The sequence below is a fragment of the Thermobia domestica genome, chromosome 10 (assembly GCF_964235325.1).
Source record: "Thermobia domestica chromosome 10, izTheDome1.hap1.1, whole genome shotgun sequence".
Classification (NCBI taxonomy): Eukaryota; Metazoa; Arthropoda; class Insecta; order Zygentoma; family Lepismatidae; genus Thermobia; species Thermobia domestica.
In genome coordinates, this window is record NC_137463.1 from 1,533,107 (window position 1) to 1,553,247 (window position 20,141).

The window sequence follows — 20,141 nt, forward strand, 5'->3', positions numbered from 1 at the left end:
CACAATTAAACCTACTATACTACAAATGCCTGAAAAGGCTGCTTCAAAGTAGTTTTAAAAATGCAAATTGTCATTTTTGAAATTGAACATTTTGAAGGAAAATATAAGATTCGCTGTTAATTTTTCCTAAGTACAGGATTCATGATATACTACTTCTCGCAGCAGCTAGGAACTTATGTCGTGGGATTACTTTAGTGTTACCCCACAGTGTTAACCCCCACGTGCATTAGTGAGTGGTGTGAGAAAAGTGTTTGTGGTGAACTCCCAAATATAATCTTTCATTCATCTATATGCGTGATACAGAGGGTTATTATCTCGCGAAATGTGAAGTGTAATTTTGTTTGTGGAAATAGTCAAGTATCTATACTCATATCAATATTTTGTGTAGTCTCTTTCTGGAAATGTTCTTTGATGTTTTAACCAGGTAAGTTCAGGTCTCCTGAAAGTACTCGTTGCTGAGACAGAAGGTGGCAGATCTGGAAAGCGGTTATATATGGGTAGTGTAGTATGCTTAAATCTGCACTAGACATAAAATGTACATTTAAATTATCTTCCAAATGGTTTTTGTTCGAAATGAATATCTTCAAAAGTAACGGAGCTACAGCGTTTAAATTACAAAATAGGCTTACGTGTCAATACAAAATGGCTGCTCAAAAAGAGAGAAAAAGAATATTTAAAAAATGAACGAACGCTTGTTTCGTACTCCCTAAATATAGTACAACTAAAATATGAACAAAAATTTAAAAATTAAGTTATCTGATTTGAGATGCATTTACTCGTTAGTAATGACAAGGCATCAATTTTGCAAGTATAATCAGCACTAAAATGTATTTAAAACAACTATCAATTCTGTACGATGCACGAACCAGAAACAAGTAACAAAAATGTTGACAAACAAACCCACAGTATGTAGATATGGTTGGCTTGATCTTTTATTTTTTTTCAAATTTCATAAGAACAATGTGTATAAAGAAAATGTTTACACTACTTATTTTATTTCACAAGAAACACAATTTCATTATCAAAATTATAGTTCACGCGAGGAAACGTTTCATTCTATCAGCAAGAAGAAATTTCCTCTCTTACCTTTCTTGTAGCGGAAATATCACATAAAAATACGTTACAAAAAAACAACAATGCAGCGAATCCAAAACAATTGAAAATCCAACCACAGAGGATAAAATTGTTATGTTTAGACAGCAGTCAGTCTTCAGATTAATACTTGATAATTTTACAAATCAAGTTTTGATAAATTTTGTGTACAATCTAATTCATTAAAGCGTGGTCCGTCCTATCCTTAAAATATTTTAATACTTCATTTGACACAAAGAACATTCACATCTGTTGATTTAGTTCCATTGATGGATAATAATAATGAGCTTTAAGCAAGATGGAGACCAAGAGTGTACTTGACACCACCTACAATTAGCATTTATCAATTGGTACAAATATTTCAGTCTGATGTAAAGAATAAAAAAAGAGAAAAAAGATTAGTGCACCTTTTGCTATTCTTTTGTAGTATTTTCGTATACCCTAGCAAAAATAATTTCCTTCTGGTGTTAGACGTGCTTCTAACTGATACGGATTACTTATAACTGAATTACTTAATTGCCCCTAAAAACATTGCATTTACTTTATTAAGAATAGCAACAAAAGGAATGGAGTATAACAATCAGTTTAAATAGCTTTGTGCACTTATTTTTCATTCTTTTAGGAACGAATTAAAAATAGATAACAATTAGATTGAAAAATTCTCAAAAATTTGGTGAAATTAACAGCCAGCCTAGAAATCAGGAACCCCAACAAAATGTCAATACTAGATTATATTATGGTCCTTTCGTTACAAATCTGGGGACAAGACGTAATGGTTACTAAGTATTATATGAGAATATGCCTTTCTATTCTGAAAACGGTTTTGGAAGGAAACAGTAAAATGAATATCAAAGTTGAATCAATTACTACATTTTGCTTCAATAAGCTAAACCCCAACTTATTATGCTCATTCTTATTCAATTTCTTGTATTTCTATGAAGTTTGTGGAACAGCATTCTCCTGGCTAAGGAGTTAGCATTCACTTCTCCGTATGCAGCCCAAATATGGCTTCAATGCTAAAATCGAACGTTTAACTTCAACCATCCAACCTACTTCGTGTATTATCGTATGAATTGAGTTTGTTAAAAAATTATTTCAAGCAGTTGGCTATAAAAAAAATATATGGAAATCAATTTTTTTGGGGATCACTGGGCTTCACTGAATATAGGCAGTAATAGAACAAATCAAACATAATGTGCTTGCAGTGCAAATATATACACAATTGATCACTATCGTTATAAGATCACACATGTCAATATATGTATACAATAGACACATTGTCAAGTATATAAATTGTGAATTCAAAATAATTTAGAATTTAAAAATGCAGTAATAATCTAGAATTTTTTTTAAAAAAAATCAAAGATCACTGATAACCACTATTTGAACAAAATGTACTCTACTACAAAAACTCTTAACACATTTTGCACCATGATAATTAACAGTAACAGTTCTGTCTGGGTGATCAGATCGACAAAAGAAAATTCGAAAGGCACAATGTCATGATAAATAAAACTGTTAAATACTCTTTGTTTTCTTCTTGAAGTTAATTTAAACAAAACTTAAAAATACAAATCAACATCATCTCCAACTTGCCTTCGTCAAACCAAAAAGAAAACAGATATTCTAAACTTTACCTTCATATTATCATTCACTCTCATTCTTTGAAATTATATTATAACACAATTTCTCCGAAATACCTTTTATTAGCTGCGCTGCACATTTTCGGTCTACTGATTTCTGTCTACTGTAATTTGAGACCAAATAAAAGAATATAAGATAAGATAGCTTTAGTGACAAATGTTCAAAAGATTATGCTATGGAGTTACGATATTTTACCCCAAATAATCAGCGTTATTCTCTAGCTGAAGTTTGTGCTTTCCTAATGGTATATCTCATTCATATTCGATAAATAACCTCTTTCACACTCCTTCCAAAGGTATTACATAGTAACTATAACAACTTTTTACCACACTGAAATGCACTAAAATCTACTAATACGTTATTTAGTCACACATCTTTATTATATATATAAATCACATTGCACCTTTCTTACAAACACAAGAATAAAGCTATAGCAACATAGAACATAATGATAAACATGAAAATAACAACAAACTATGAAAAATAACATTCATAAATAGAATTTCCATAATACGAAAACAAGATAAATTGAAATAGATTTTATACAAAGATCTTTCAACAGTACAAAATAGCAGCAGCTACTTAAGATATGATGGCACTGAAGAGAAACAGAGATCGCAAATGCAAGAACGGAAGAAAGCTAAAAACATTCTTCCTTTAAAGATCGCTTCCTGTATCTTTCCATTAATAAAATCTTAAGCGAAAGCAAGGCATCAGAGACTGTTTAACCCTCTTTTGTCTGGAAGACTTACTATTGTACTGTAACATTTTGCTCACAGGAAATACTTCAATAAAATGGCGCTTAAAACTACATTTTCTCCTGTATACATAGACTAGCATTTTCCTCTTTACATGGATTCTGTAAAACTGCTGTTCACGTGGTTGTACTAACTTCTGCCATAATCACACTTTTTGGGTTGAAAGTGTCCGAGTACACGTTCTCCTTCTTGTGCATTCGACGCACGTGAGATCGGAGGTTGTCTCGACGAGCCGAGCGATAGGGGCAGTGCGGGCAGAGATGGGGCTTCTCCCCTGTGTGCATTCGCCGATGCTGAATCACCTACAATAGAAACGTAACATAAACCCCTAATACGGTATTTGTAGACACTCACGCATGCACGCACATATACTTACATACATACATACATACACACACACACACATACATACACACAGAGAGAGAAAGAGAGAGAGAAAGAAAAGAAAAAGTACAGTAGTATTTATCCAAAACTACGTTTATAAAATGGCGTACTATTTATATATTTATTGTATGTTCAATTAATCAGAATATCGAAGTTGATACATATCCTCTCTGAATAATTCTAGATTGGTGAACAAAATAAAGAAATGTTTAAAGATTGAGCATATTTCATAATTATTGGTTAATTATTTTCAAATCAATTGTTTACTACCAGAAGTCTCTTGAAGTGTGGTCCATCCATGAATTCCGTACACAATAATAGTGACTTCTCATTATCAGATGGAAGATATATTCAAGATGAAAGTAATTTCTAAGAAGTCCTTTCATCATCTTCCCACTTACGCTTGCTTTTACCTAAAAAGTTTACAACGCATTTTTGTTCAAATTTCCATGCTATACAAGACGCTAACTGTCAATATTGTTAATGGAAACAAAATACAAGGTTTATTTGCACAATCACATTATAAGCCTTGTCGGTGGGCAAGTAATATCTTCGTGCGTAAGTTGGCTTTCATTTGTATTTGTCAGCCTTCCGCTTCCCTTTCGAAGCTATTACTTATTGCTATATGGAGTGTAGTGCGAGTGACATGTTTACGATGGCTGCTCTGATTCAGAATCCTGCCAAATGAACTGCGCTCCGCCATACGTTTTCTCCAAGCACGAGGTAAGCGTCCAGCGGATATTCTGGTTTAAGGAAACATTATGAGTCGTCAGCATATAACGAGACGCTGTTGTGATATGATGAAGATATCAAGAACGAAGCTAAAAGGTGATTTCAGTAGCAGGCGCTAGAATTGTATGACCGTGGGAAACAAAAGCTATCACCATGACTTACCAAGTGTTTGGACAATGGCGGCAATTCCGTCACAAACTAACCCCTGTATTATTACATACTTGTAATAGACATTTTGCCAAATACAAATATTTTGAATGAACTGCTGCTGTAACCCCACTTTCCAGACCCGCCTTGTATAAAATTTGTCTGGTAAATGCACATCTCATGATATCACAACGTCCATCCTGTAGATGCACTAATTGACTGCGCTTTTCTTTCTTTCTTTACAATGTTCTTTCGGATGAACCTTCGCAGTTAAACAGACAATTTGGATATTCCAAGTCTTGATATGTTTGTTAACTCCAGTAATGAATGTTTCTGTTTCATTTAATTTTTCTTTTTCCTCCTGTTTATCTTTCATTCTTTGAAAAGTACTTACGTAGTAACGTATCACTTACAAAGCCCGAAATTTCCTGCTGTTTCAGTTACTTAATTTTATAAATTCCAGTACTGAACTGTACACTCCCAAATCCTCTTGTTTTGTCAAACTTGGATATTCTATGTTGCTGACTTTTTTTTTTACACACTTAAATTTAATATAATTTTAATCTGTACTTCAGGATGTCTCTTTGGAAGTATCTCATATATGTTGTAATCTCGGAAACGATAATAATCGAATATCTTTCCAATATTCTATCCTTAAGCAGTGTTGAGCACAATTTCGATTTCTTTAGTGGAGAAATTTAATTTTTATTTTGGCCCCTTTTATCTTCTCTCTTAGAAGTCATCACTACTTTCCAAGAACAATTCATTAATACCGTCACCACTGTCATTATAACTACCACACCGTAATATAATACCGTAAATACGCGCGTAATTTTCGCCCTCGCATAATTTTCGCATCCCAATTTTGAAGGGCATTTTCTGTATATTTTATTTTCCTCGCGTAATTTGAGCACGCGAGGATTTGACAGTGATTTCTAAGGTAAGAAACTTCTTAATCAATTTTTTAATGTTATTTTTCTACAAATTTAGAATTAGTTGTTTATTGCCAATTATTGCTACAAAGAAAATGTGAACCGGTATTTTCGTATTATTTTGACAGAAAAAAAAAATAGATAATCTTCACTAATGTGGCTATTTTTTTTTCCGCATAATTTACGCACCCTTGTTTCAAAACAACTTTTTTCGTCTAAAAAAGTGCGAAAATTACGCGAGTAAATACGGTATTACCATATTTTATACGTTTCTTAGGTTGGTTAATGATCAAGGAAGAAGAAAACATGGGAACGACTTATATTCCAAACCATGTTCATGGCTGCATTGATATTATAGTCTTCAAACCATTTTTTCTCTGACTATATACACAAATAACCAAGTAATGCGATACAGCCACTTACAGTCACTAGTGACGTACTGCAAGGCGAGCAAGGAGTGATTGAACATAACCCTCTACAGTTTTACGGAGAAGCAATTAGCTTTATTACTACTGCAGTAGGCATAGGTATTTGAATTCAGGATGTCATTCTTTAGACGGCAATCCTGACAATATTTCTAGTTTTTCTTATTTTTATCTAAAGGATGCTAAAAAGGCATATTACTTTATATCTTATGCATTTCCCTCTCTCTACTACGTATAGAAGAAACATACCGTTATGCCAAGACAAGCAATGTTCTCAGAGTAACATTCATAGCTAAAAATGTAATTTTGAAAATGAAACAAACATAAGCACGACACATTATACAAACCAAAAGATTTCATGATTATGAAATAAATATGTTACGTAAGGGGGCACATAACACATCCAATATATTACTATTTTCACAAGACATACGAAAAATCTTACCTTTTTCAATTGCACAGTCTTGAAAGGACAAATATCGCAACAAAAATATTTTCCGTTTTTGTGTTTACGCATATGCTTCTTCCGATCAATTTCCGTTGGCCGGTCTTTGCCACAGATTACACACGACACTTTAATATTCAAGTTCTTCAAACCGAAAGAATGGAGCTTCAAATGTTTATGAAATGCCTTTTCAATTGTACACGAATATTGGCACATCGGACAATGGTACTCTTCTCTCTCATACCTACGGAAAAAAAAAAAAATACATAGGCTATGAAGTGTAATAATACATCTTTTTAAAAAGCACTCATATTATTGAAAATTATTTTGATTATAATAACCACAATGTAGACTCTCACTCTACTACCAGATGACTATTGCTACATTTAAGTATTCTTATACTTAAGAATTCTATGTAATTTCAACTATTTACAAAAAACAAAGGCCCCAGAGCGTCACGCTGTATCGTCTGCCTGCTGACGCTCATAGATGTCGCTAGCATGCAGTCAATTTGCTGATTTAAAACTATTGTGACAATTTAGTTACAACTTACCATCTGTATTGTTTTAATTTAATTATGGGACGTAACCATATTTAAATTTAAGCACTAATAATTCTGTTAGTGTTAAATAAAGAAGTAGGAGAGGAGAAAATAGACTAGTTCTCGATACCTGGGTATTATTATTAGTGAGAACATAAAATACGAACGTGAAATAAAAGCAAGGGTAAGAAATGTATATTTGGTTTAATTACATCGATGGACTTATTGTTTTAAAGAGAAATATGTTACCAGGTTTTATGAACAAGAGGGACACTGAACAAAATGTCAGAGAATGTTAAAATGTAGTGCTGTAACTTATAAAAACATAATTTTAGTCTTAATTTTCTCGATGATTTTCCACCATTTGATAATACTGAATATAAAAGAAGAAATTGTATATTTTTCCAAAAGTAATGCGTACCTTATTCTCTGAAGAGGACCAGAAACAGTGCGTTTCTTTCCCGTTGGTGTGTATCCCTCTTCCAAATGTAGTGCTATGTGAGCATCCATTTTGTCCCTTCTGCGTGTCTTAAATTTACACGCTTCCTTGGGACAGACGTACGTTTTCCTCAGCAATTCTGCTGGCTCTTGCTCGGGAGACGAATGATATGTTGAAAGGTGCTTCCGAAGGCTTCCACGGGTTTCCAGCACCATGCCACACTCTCCACATTCATATTTACTAGCCGCACCCACACTGATCCTCAAACTAAAAGAAATTTGATCTTTTTAGTGACAGTAAAAAAGGAAATCAGGGTGATAGTACAAACACATACTAAATTAAGACTATATGGAGGAATAGGAACATTGAAAGGAGCAAATACGTCATAGTATTTGCCACTAAGACCATATGATATAATCGTGAGAGCAAATTCAAAACCCCCTCCCCAGTGGCGTACGTAGAATTTCATCAAGGGGGATTCACGTACTCAACCTCAAATCCTTTCAGGACAAGGGTGATCTTCTTAATATCTACCATAATATAATAAATGTTTATTTTTCCATAATATCTTGCTCAAGGGAAGTCCTCCCTTGTGTACGCCACTGCCCTCTCTCCCTAATTTTCATCAATGAAACACACTGCACTTAATTTTTCATTTTGTGCTAGTTGAACTCCATTCATTAAATTTACATATTAGTAGAATTAACAGAATAACGAATATTTAGAGTGTGTAGAGCATTAACAAATATTATGAAAGCATTAAAGCTACAAAATATATTAATTGCTCTAATTATATTTGAATATCATGTTCGCCTTGTTAGTCTATCTATTTTTCCATTTACTTAAACATTTAAAATGCATCGTACAGCTTCAATAAGGAAATACTCCAATTCACTGAACTTTTATCTTCAGAAGCGATTTCCAATTGCACACATGCCAGAGAAGTCTCAGAATTGTACAGATCAGATCTGAGACCCAATCATTTCCAAAATAATATGAGAAATCTTTGTTGAGGATTTGTTTCTTTTTATTTCTATTTCGATACTTTTCAACATTTATCCTCAACACATCACCTATCAACAGATCCAATGATAACTTTTAATAGTACAGGTATTTCATATTTATTAAATGGTACAATAAAAGAAAAACTATTTACAATGAGAAATGGACAAAACAAACGAGTATGATATTCAAATACAGTGAAGCTGCTGTAGAGCAGTGATGGCGCTTGAGTGATTGAATGGTACACTGTTTTGTTTGGCAACGCAAATGCTTTATTCGCGCGGTGGCTCAGTGGTAGAGCGTTCACCTCCTGTGCTTGGGGTCTCTGGTTCGATCCCAGCTCGCGCCGTGTGGACTTTGTGGTGGACAAACACCGTGCTCGTGGGTTTTCTCGGAGTTCTCCCGTTTTCTACCACTTTCTTCATTCCACCATTTCATTCATTTCTCATAATCACCATTTCCTTTAGCCTAACCGGCATAAACGTGGGACGTAAACTTAAAGATTTCATTTCATTTTTTTCAAATGCTTTATTCAGTGCAGAAACAAATGCAGTGCTATCAGAATCCACGTGACAAAATACACGTTAATGTGAGTTTGAACGTCAGTATGTTTCTATGTGTGCACCATTCACAGCACATTAATGTCCAGGAGATAATTAATTTCACAGCAGACCAGCATGATAGGCCACTTCCTCACTTTGCTCGTATTGTTTCAAGTGCTTTGAATGTTCATTTTGAAGATCAATAGATTGACGCCAAGGACTCATTCCTTGGCTCCAAGAAGTCCCACTCTCTCACAATTAGATTTTTTTTCGTGGTGTTTTATCAACAACATTGTGTACCGTGTTAAATTGATTATATTAACTATCTGAAAGCAAGTATCAACCACGCAGGTGGCTCTGTTATGCCAGAAAATGCTCGACAGGGTCTGGTGTGAAACTAATTATCGCCCAGACATGTGTCATGTCGTGAATGTTGCACACATAAGCGTAGTGACATGCAAACGCACTTTAACATGATTTTTGTCACAGTAAAATGTCTTTAAGAGCAGTGTATTTGTTTTGGCTCTGAATAAACCACCTAAGTTGTCAACCAAAACGGAGTTCCATCACTCCTGCACAGAAGCACTACGAAAGCCCAACCTTCTTTCTCGATGACTTTCGTATAATGAAGCAAGCTATTTCATACTGTTGTTATTAATGCTTTCATACTGTAAGCCAAACTAATCACCAACCTTGGAATTGTATTGTCGATCATCAACGGAAAGTCTTCATCAGAATCAGGGGCCTTCGTCGGAGAAGAGGGGGAGTAGATGTCTTCGCTGCTCAAATAGTGACCCTTACGATTCTGCTGATCAGCCTTCTCATTCTGTCTCTCTTGTTTCAAGCTTCGATCTTGCTTTATGAACTGGGCTTCGAATCCCTGCGGAATCTTACAAACTTCTTTCCCTAACAAGTTCACTTTCAGGTACTGCTCTAACTTCGATTCCTGAACTTCTTTCGAATACTGATCACGTTTACTCTGAGCCTGTTTATTCTCTGAACAACTTATATTCACATTCTTACTATTCACTCCAAAAAGCGTTTTCCGTTTGGATTTCAGTTTACTTTCACTAGATCCACCATTTGTATTTTGTATTTTTCCCGAACACTTCGTTTTCCCTTTTTTGGTGTTAATTTTCTTAGATCCTGGGCATTGTTTCGGCACCTAAGAAAGATTTCAGAAAAGAATAAATAGTATGATATACGAAAGATACTTCTTAAGTAATAAGGCCGAAAAACAAAATTAACCACTTACATATCGTAAAATATTGTCTTAATGATGGAACATACAAATGTTGAATATTTTCTTGATAATATAAAGCAAAACTAATTAAGAAGAGAATATATGGATTACTAGCAAAACTGAGGTTAAATTTACGCTTATACACTTTAAGTATTCTCTCATTTATTAAGAGAAATTGAAAACGTGTTTCAGCCGACCACAATTCTACCATTTCTTCACAGTTGACGCAATACTATGAGGGAAACTCACTACACATCATGAAATACAATAATACGATTCAATATTTTGTATGCATAATAAAAGAATCTGGAAAACGAGAATTAGCTGCTTTTATGAACTTCTATAGACATTAAAGTCACTGATCACCACTCCCGATCTAACTAATTGAAATTCAAATCGTTCCCAAAATGCAACGAAAGTGATATCGGCCACACAACCGCCTGGAGCTGTAACTAATTGCATCGTCTGCTACTGGCAGTAGCTAATTGTATCACTGGCTAATTCTATCAAACTGACGCTCGAATGATTTGATTCGTTCTTATTTTTCAGTAGTTCGTGCTATCCAACTGCTTTGAGCGGCGGCTCCATAATCTTCATTCACGTAATTTAGTTTCAACGACAAGAGCAGCTGAAACCTCTTACACTATATCCTTACTCTATGGTTAAAGTTTTATTTTGGTAATAACACAATAATACCAAGTTCTGCTTTAACAATGCCTCTTTTTAAAAATTCAAAACGTATTCTAGCAAGAATGATATTTTCTTTCTAAATTACACAAAGTAACATAACAAAATTGACTGTAAAGGCAGATTTAGGCGCAAAATTAAATCAGACTTGATGTAAACCCAACAGGGGCCCAGGGCAAGTGAAATTCATTGAGACCAGTTTGTCAAAGCACACTGCTACTATTAACTATTTGAACGAATTATTTATTTATTTTTATTTTTATTATTATTATTATTATTATTATTATTATTATTATTATTTCGTTGACATCCATCACCGTAAGTAAATACCGTTAGAAATGTTTATAGAACCAGTGTTTTAATAAAAACTTAACTGTTTCCATTCAACATCTCATCTAGCACGTATTTCGATGCCTCTAAGGGTACAATGAGGTCTTCGAAATTAATAGCCAGATGAAATTGATTCAACAGGCACTTACTGGTAAGTATTAAATATTTGTCTATAATGTGCCTATTGTATCCTTTTTTTTTTTCTTTAAGTTACTGAATGTATTTACATATCTACATTATTGTTTTTAACTGTTATCTAATTTTTCATGTCTACTGCGTCCATGAACGGTGTGAGTCTTATGATAACATCAGGGAAACAATTATGTTAATTGTTTTAATAAAAAAAAAAAAAAGAAAACTGTTCAACAGAAACGGTGAAAAGATAAGCAATCAGGGTCAAAATACGTTATATATGGTGAATATAAAAATCATTTCTCGCACATTTGTATTTAAGGACTGACTCCTAGTCCTACCATCACAAAGTCCAACAGAAAGTGGTATGTTATATATGTATATAATATTACTCAAGGCTAGAATGCTATGGAATGATTATTATCTTCAACAAGAAATATATTTGAAATATGTTTTCTGCACAATGGCTGAAACAAAGCAATTAATAAGACAACGACAAACTGACGATGTTAATACAAAACAAATCTGAACAATGCTCATTCTATCTTCTTTTTTAAGTTATACTAACAACTCACGAAATAAACAAATAATAAAAAAAGATTCACTCCATTAAATCGTTAAGTCCTTCAAAAAGATTGCCCGTTATTGAATAAAGACGAGACGAAAAAAAAAAATTTAAAAAATAAAGTAAAAACTACATTTCTGTGAAAGATCAAGGATGATTACCCCAAAATGTTTATTTCACTGCATATGAGTGTGCACTTACATATTAGGGGAGCAACTAATATGTGAGGGGAGCATTCGAAGATGTGAAGAACATGCAAGAGCTACACATAAATGCTCAATAAGAGAGGAACAGAAATAAAACTGATTCATACAGTGAACAGAATAGTTTTCAAATTGAGGGATATTTGCAATATGTAAATTGATCTTATTATTAATGCTAATCAATTTGAAAGCGGGTTAGATTTGAGTTTAGCGTTCTTTTCAGCACCAAGGCTATTCGAGACGTGGACCTACAGCTTAATGTGTGATCCGAACTACATGAACTTGCGCCGGGAATAGAACCCGGGGCTTCCAGCCAGAGGTTCGTACGCTATCCACATAGCTACAAGGAGCTCGCCAATCAGTTTGAAAATTATAAACTCACACTTATTGTCGTAAAATATGTATGTTATGATATAATGTACACTGAAAATGAAACTAAGTTGGTTTTGGAATGTCAGAAATGAATAAAACAAATCGCTGACGGAAACCGAAACTGTTATATTTAACGTTCTCCATCTAACCTTCTTTCGCGTTTGTGTAGTAACAGCAGTAGGAGTATCGGCATCTGTGGATGTGTAACTCGATGAAGGAGTACTTGACATGTCAATCGCAGTACTAGGAACTAAGATTAAATCTCCCACGGTTGAAAGCTGCATCGTATTCGTTCCATCTGCAATCTCAACGCACTGCTGGACTATCATATCATTCTCACCAGACATCACCACCTGTGGAAAGAAAAGTTACGTTTAGTTTTACAGACATTAAAACAGATTTAGTAACATATTTAAACACTACAAAGAGTGCTACAAAAAAAGAATGAAAAAAACTTACAGAAATGTGACTTTTCTTACAACGATTCTAGATATTTAGAAAGATTATGCAGGGCTTGAAAAGGGATGCAATATGATTCAACCGACAAAAACCTTTTAACGGTGTAAATATGGCACAAATTTGTTTCTCTTCTCAGTGCCTACAGGAGAAAATCTGGACACTCAGGCACTTCACATACAGAAAGGCGCCGGCTTTGTTGTCATTGTGCTGTAAATTATCATTTATTTTTTCTAATTGCCATTATTACGCCACCTGAGAAAACAGTCATACACAAGTCTTCTATTGGATTAATACTTTTGTTTACAACTTTTTGTAATTAGTCGATTTCAGATAGTGGCTTGTATACTTAAAATATTAGGGTGTATTCAAGGCAATGAATGAATAATTATGGTTGAACAGAAACGTCAATAGCGACGCTATTTGTCTCTGTTCACGATCAGTACGACTGCTCAAACACGGACGACCTTTAAAAATACTAAAACGAACATAAAAACACATAAGAAGCAAGAAAAGCGCTGCAAAATAAAAATGAAAACAAACAAGAAGAGTCAAAATAATATGTAAACATGTGAGATAAACATAACAATAACAATGAACAGCAATAATAAATAAATAAATAAAATGTGAGAATAAAAGGTAAAATATTAGTAGTGAGAAATGAAGTGACAAAGGACTGAAAGGCTCAGAGAACGTAAGCAAGGTCAAGAGCGTGGACGAAGGCAAGAACACGAATAACAAAATCCGTAATGCACGGCTCTCTGAGACCTCAGTATTCAAGAAATTCGTCACAATACGAATAGTCCAAGGCATACGGCAAATAACTGTGTCCGATACACAAACTTGCCACGAGCACTCCATCTATCCAAATAGAGTAAGGGGATGCCTGCCAATTTCCCGAGAGGGACTTAATGCCATAAAGTTTATTTCTATTTGCCTGTCAATCAGAGCGCATCAAATTATCAAAATAACTACACAGATCGGTTGCTCCAATACAACCCCAGCCAAGGCGACGTTGTTGGCAGCTGTGTCAGCACGTTTATTTCTCGGAATTCCGATATGACCTGGCACTCGGCAGACAAAGACTACACAACGCTCTTGCTGTAATTGATGGCATCTCATATAAATGTCTTGAACCAGGGCGTGCTTACTAAAGATATTCATAACAACGCCCTGAGAGCCCGTGTAAACAAGCCCATGACGTAACGAAAGTGTGAGCACATGACCAAATGCAAGTTTAGTTGTACTTAATTCAGCAGCAAATACTGAACACGGACGATGCAGACTGAATTCTGAACTGTCCTCGTTGCTGACAAAGACTTATCCAACAGAATTCTCATTCTTAGAACAGTCTCTACCTAGGTATAGAACACATTAAAATCGGGGTACTGCTCTAACAATGCTGCCAACTCCTGTTAGTATACCTGGAGACTTGTTTGCTGTTTCGCATCCGAAGAGAAGCGAAGATCGAGTCTTCGTGCACAAAGCAGCCATGAGAGTACAGCACAACACTGAAGCAACGAGACTCAGTGGTAGAGCATTCACCTCCGGTGCTTGGGGTCCCTGGTTCGATCCCAGCTCGCGCCGTGTGGACTTTGTGGTGGACAAACACCGTGCTAGTGGGTTTTCTCGGGGTTCTCCCGTTTCCTCCCACTTTCTTCATTCCACCATTTCATTAATTTCTCATCATCACCGTCTCCTTTAGCCTAACCGGCATAACCGTGGGACGTAAAACTACAGATTTCATTTCATTTTTTCATTTTTTGAAGCAACGAGAGAAAGGCCACACGAAATCGTCAGTGAGAAAACTCTCACATGCAATATAGCGCTCGTAAATCTGCTCACCACTGACAGAAAATCTGCAGGAATACAGCACATATGAGCAGAATATTTGAGAAGTCGTCTCGTACAACGATATGCTAATGGTGGTTCGTCGGCCAGCAACGTGACTAGTACAGAAGTCACTAGTAGCTAGTTGAATACCCAGGTGATGACTGTATCAAGTTGTTTCAGCAGAGAAGAAAGAGCAAACGCATACCAATACAGCCACAGTATAAGCGTAGCAGAACAGTATTATGGGCACACCAAGTGCGGCGGTAGAGGGCACGAAGAAGATTTAGAGTGTGAAGATAATACAATGACGAATGTGTAGTGCTCACGTCAATCGACAGCCCAGAAAACGGACTGTATCAACGAACGATAAAGGAGTGCTATCGAAATACAAGTCTGGGAGATTTTAGGATACAAGTTTCAGCGGAAGACCAAAACCTTGTCTCCTTTGACCAGCAAGTAAGATAATGCACAGTCAGCTGAAGCTACCGTGTAATGTCGTGAAAATGTCCGGAGCGACAGTAATGACAAAGTCGTCAATATACAACACACCACAGACAGGAACCTGGGTCTGCGAAAGGACACTGTGGACGGCAACAGTAAACAATGACACTACTGACACTGCCTTGTTGAACACGGTTTTCTTGTAAAAGCGCTCTGTATGACTCAGTTCTACTGGCACTCTAAAATGTCGCTCATGGAGAAAATTCACGAATTGAGCCATATGCTTCCGAAGACTCCAGTCATATAATTGTTGTAATATATCATAATGGCAGGTGATGTCATAGGCTTTCTCTACGTCAATAAAGAGAACAAGGTGTTCGCCGTTTAGAGGAGAGTCATGAACGAGATTGTGAGTAGTGGATCGGAAAGTGAGAAATCCACTTTGATATTTGCTCAAGAGCGAATTAAATTCAAACTATGAACGAGACGCTTATTGATCAAGCGTGCAAGGAACTTACAGACCCAGTTCTTAAGAGCAATAGATCTGTAGCTCATGGAGCTAGTTTCGGCTTTCCCTGGCTTCAAGACGGGACGAACCAGAACGTCACGCCAACAGGTGGGAAGGTTTCCTCCCTTCCAATCAATTGCGATTATACAGCTGCAATAATGCATGTTCTGTATCGCGAGAAAGATAGCGCGACATATCATAAGAGACACAATCAAGCCCCGGAGCGGTGTTGGACAATTCACGGAGAGCAGAATCAAACTCAAGAAGCGTGAAAGGGGCTCCCTGTTGGCAATACGGAAGTTTAACGTGTTTCGCTCTATACGAGGGCGAAAATGAGCAAACGCTGCAGAGTAGTGGTCCAAAATTTAGCTACCTTTGAATGGTTTGTCCCTAAGACACCATCCACATATAAAGCAGGCACACCAACAGAAGAATTATTGCCGGTAAGAAAGCAAATTTGATGTCACCAGTAAACATAAGTATTCGACTACTGAGGAATGAAACATGATTTTTCCAGTTTTGGCGCTTTGAGAGTTTTAGAAGACATTTAGCCTGAGAACATAGAATGCGAAATTGGTGGAAAGTTTCGTCAGATGAAAAAGGATTAAAATTAGCAAGAGTTCGCCACAATAGCCTCACGGCATTCCGCAGACACTATGAGACTTGCCGACGGAAGTGGAACCACGAGCAACATCGAAAACACTCTGCTACAGTAACTACAGTGAGATCATTACGAGAATGAAACTTACTGAGCTCACGAAATTTAGGCCAGGCAGCATGCTTCCAGTTGGAGGAACAGAGAGGAAACGGAGAGTACTCACAATGCATTCTCCACATCAATGAGGCCGAGAGACCTCGTATGGAGAGGTACATACAGGAAGCAATGGAGAAATCGTTGAGGATAAGCAATCCACTCTCCTCAAGAAGTTCTGTTACCTGACGCCTTCGATTGTCATAGACAATGATAGGCGTTAAGATCTCCAACAAGCAAGACTATAGTAGATCGGCGGCTGTAAAAGCTTCAGAATGAGGGATGTATAAGGAACAAATGGTAAGTGCGCAAGGGAAGAGAAACTATGTGAATGCACCGAGAATGAAGATAATCGGAGACACATATGGTCACTCGGCAAGCAGCGCGACCAGCACCAAGTTTATCATAACTATAGACCGTATAGTCACAAATAGGAGAGGACTGGGTAGGCTTGAAATGAGTTTCCTGCAAACAGAAAACCCGGGACCACTCGCACCGAAGGCGAGAGCATTAGCGACTACGCTACGCGGGGCCACATGGGCTAGCACTGTCCACTCAGTATCCTTTAGGATGTCTTCCATCATGTCGGGTTTTAAAGGAACTGCAGATGACTTACGAACGGACGTAAATTTCGGTACTTTCGAGGAGAGGACATTATCATTTAGTCGGTGTATATGCTGGCTAAGTTTCAGGCCAGTGATGTAAGAAGAGTGGCAATTGGTGGGAGCGCGCCGAAGGCCACCACTAACTGAAACTCGTGGGAATTTGGGAGATTTGGTGGCCGAAATTACTGGGATTTTTGTTTCTGGTCCATTATCGGAAACTAGATCCGTTTGGGTGGAACCGTCGGAGAATGGCTTACCACAGATTTCCGAGAAGAAGCTGCAACGGCAGCAAATGGGGCAAAAAGCAAGGACAGTGCACCAAAGCTTTTAAGTGACGCTCAGCATCGGCAGCAGAGATCTTCCCAACAATCAGAGATTCCCAGATACGTTACTCACGTTGGAAGGCTGTACAGTCCAGATACAAAGCAGAATGCTCGCCCTTGCAGTTGACACAAGAGGGCTTGGTCGCTGTATAGCTTTCTGCACCATGACTACCCTGGCCATAATTAGCACAGGCCAGGGTATATCAGGAGCACTCGCGGCATATCATCAAAAGTTGTACAGCGTTCACCACGGTACATGGGATCCCAAACTACCCCAAATGACCTTTGTGGTCAACAAACACCGTGTGTGTGCGTTTTCTCGGAGTTCTGCAGTTTCCTTCAACTTTCTTCCTTTCCAACATTTCGTTCATCATCATCACAGTCTTCTTTAGCCTCTGTTCATAATCGTGAGATCCTAAAATAAAAAGAAACTGTAACTCATTGGAACCGTAAATGATTAAATTACTTGTCTTATCCATTGTCGACCGATGGACGAGGTATCTCATTGTAGCAATGACTGTGCAGTTTCTAATTATATCCTTACCTGATGCACTGGAGCTGTGTAGCTATATATGATTTCAGGAAAGTCTCCTGCGGGTATAACTGGTTTCATTGCGATATATTCAGGTTGAGTCCGAACTGAATTACAATGAGGAATGAAGAATGCAGTGCTATAAGAAGATGGTGACATGTTTTCCAAAATTTGGGTTTGACAGCTTCCTGAGTCTTCAACATCAATTATCCCAGCTGAATTTAAAGTTGTTAATGCCGACATAACTGGTCCACTTGCAACCATTTCAACATGTCCCTGGAAAAAAGAAACAAAACACTAAATGTGTAAGTACCGGTACTTCCAAACAATTCAAGCACATAAACTTCAAACATAAAGATGGTTTAACTGTTTTCAAAACTGAAATTATTTTTCAAGTTGGAAGTACTGACTGCTAAAGCGACCAGAAATTAATCAGACGTTTATTAAATATATTATTCTCAATACAATTCATACGAATATTCAAACAAAATAATTGCCTAATTATTCGTATTATAATAATACGAATGAATAAATAAATAAATTTAACAGCAATATAAACTATATATATAGTACAATACACTATAATATGTAGTGACCCCTAAAAGGGGTTTACACTGTTTGAATATTAGTAACCGAAAAGGTATTAATGATAACCCTATTATTTCTTCTATTTTCAGTTCAGTTACCAGCAGCGACAAGTAATTGACAAGATCACTGGGAACTTCTTCTTTGAACAACGAAAGTACATTTTAAAGTTACTGTGAGAGCATAAAAAACGTGCAGAGATGATGTCGGGCAGAATTTGATATTGTAACAATTACGAAATTACGCAACAAGTCTGAGAGGGAAGGAACTGTGTGTGATCCGACGAGCGGACGGTATGGCAGGAACAAATCAGTAGCGGACGAAAGAGGAGCAAAGCAGTGTTACAAGTTTTCACAAAAATCTCTCTGAAGTTCATACGGCAAGTTGTGCGTGAATCATGTGTAAGCAAATCAAGTGTTCACCACATTTTAAAGCAAGCGAAGTGGAAACCCTACATTCCCAGTTTGTTTCACAGATCAATGAGAACGATCCGGATAGGCGCCTACAAATTTTGTGAATGGATTTGCGATCGTGAACAGCTGACTGATTTCATTGTTGATCTGATGAGGCAATTTTTAAATTGAATGAAACCATCAATCGCCACAACTGTGTGTACTGGCCAAGAGATAATCCCCATTTATGGCAGAACGAGCTGTTAATCTTCCCGGGTTATCAGAGGACTTTTATCGCGCCATCCTTTTTCGAAGGAATCGTGACCCCACACTGACTACTTATGGCTTAATTTCGTAAACTGAGTATATATTAAATTCTAATAGGATATCTGAACCTCACAATAATGATTTCCCGAATGGAGAACGAAATGTAAATGAAATTCTATATCAAAACCAGTTGTTGGTTTATGATACATTCTTCTTGTCTGCCAGTTTGAATTTAGGCAACCTGTACAATACACAAGACAAGATGTATAAGTTTCAGGAACTTGATAAGGTGGTTATGCAATCAACATGACCCTTTTTATGCTGGGTTGAATAAATTATACTTGCTAACCACCATTGAAATGCCAGTTCGAAAACTATTGAAGACACCCAGTCCCTGACTGAACGTAGGGCTTATAAGCAATGAATGTTGTAAAGGTACTTTTTTAATTGCATAAGCCACTACAGGAAAATAAAGATGATACTTGAATTGGAAAACCATACAAAATTAGAAATCCAGCTTTTTATGGGAAAAGTCCTTCATTCACGAAAGCCAGTTACTTTAGATCTCAGCTGGTAGTAAAGTACATTCGAAAAATACAAAATATAACATAAATAGTATACGTACCAAGCTAATGCTTCCCGAACAGAAATATTCAACGATATTTAATTACTACTGCGAATTGTCGGCAGACTGTAGGAGTTGGAAGAATTAATCGCCAAAACAAACATTAAAAAAAAAAATAATTAAATAAAAAAAATAGAAGTGGCGCTGGCATCAGGCATGAGTCCCCGCCGAGACTTTTCTTTCTTATCAACAACTACGGCACAAAATG

At 36.5% G+C, this 20,141-nt stretch overlaps 1 protein-coding gene across 2 annotated transcripts in view; it reads right to left on the reverse strand.

Annotated features, from left to right (window-relative positions):
- Positions 1–910: 910 nt before the first annotated feature.
- Positions 911–20,141, reverse strand: part of LOC145662236 (uncharacterized) — a 32,696-nt gene continuing 13,465 nt past the window's right edge. For both annotated transcript variants that reach the window (XM_081727595.1, XM_081727594.1), the window contains exons 3-8: positions 18,077–18,340; positions 12,765–12,968; positions 9,776–10,248; positions 7,522–7,806; positions 6,560–6,803; positions 911–3,796 (exon numbers count right to left, since the gene is read on the reverse strand). In XM_081727595.1, the coding sequence (XP_081583721.1) occupies positions 3,611–3,796; positions 6,560–6,803; positions 7,522–7,806; positions 9,776–10,248; positions 12,765–12,968; positions 18,077–18,340 (1,656 nt within the window). In that variant the 3' untranslated portion in view covers positions 911–3,610. The remainder of the gene's footprint in view (positions 3,797–6,559; positions 6,804–7,521; positions 7,807–9,775; positions 10,249–12,764; positions 12,969–18,076; positions 18,341–20,141) is intronic.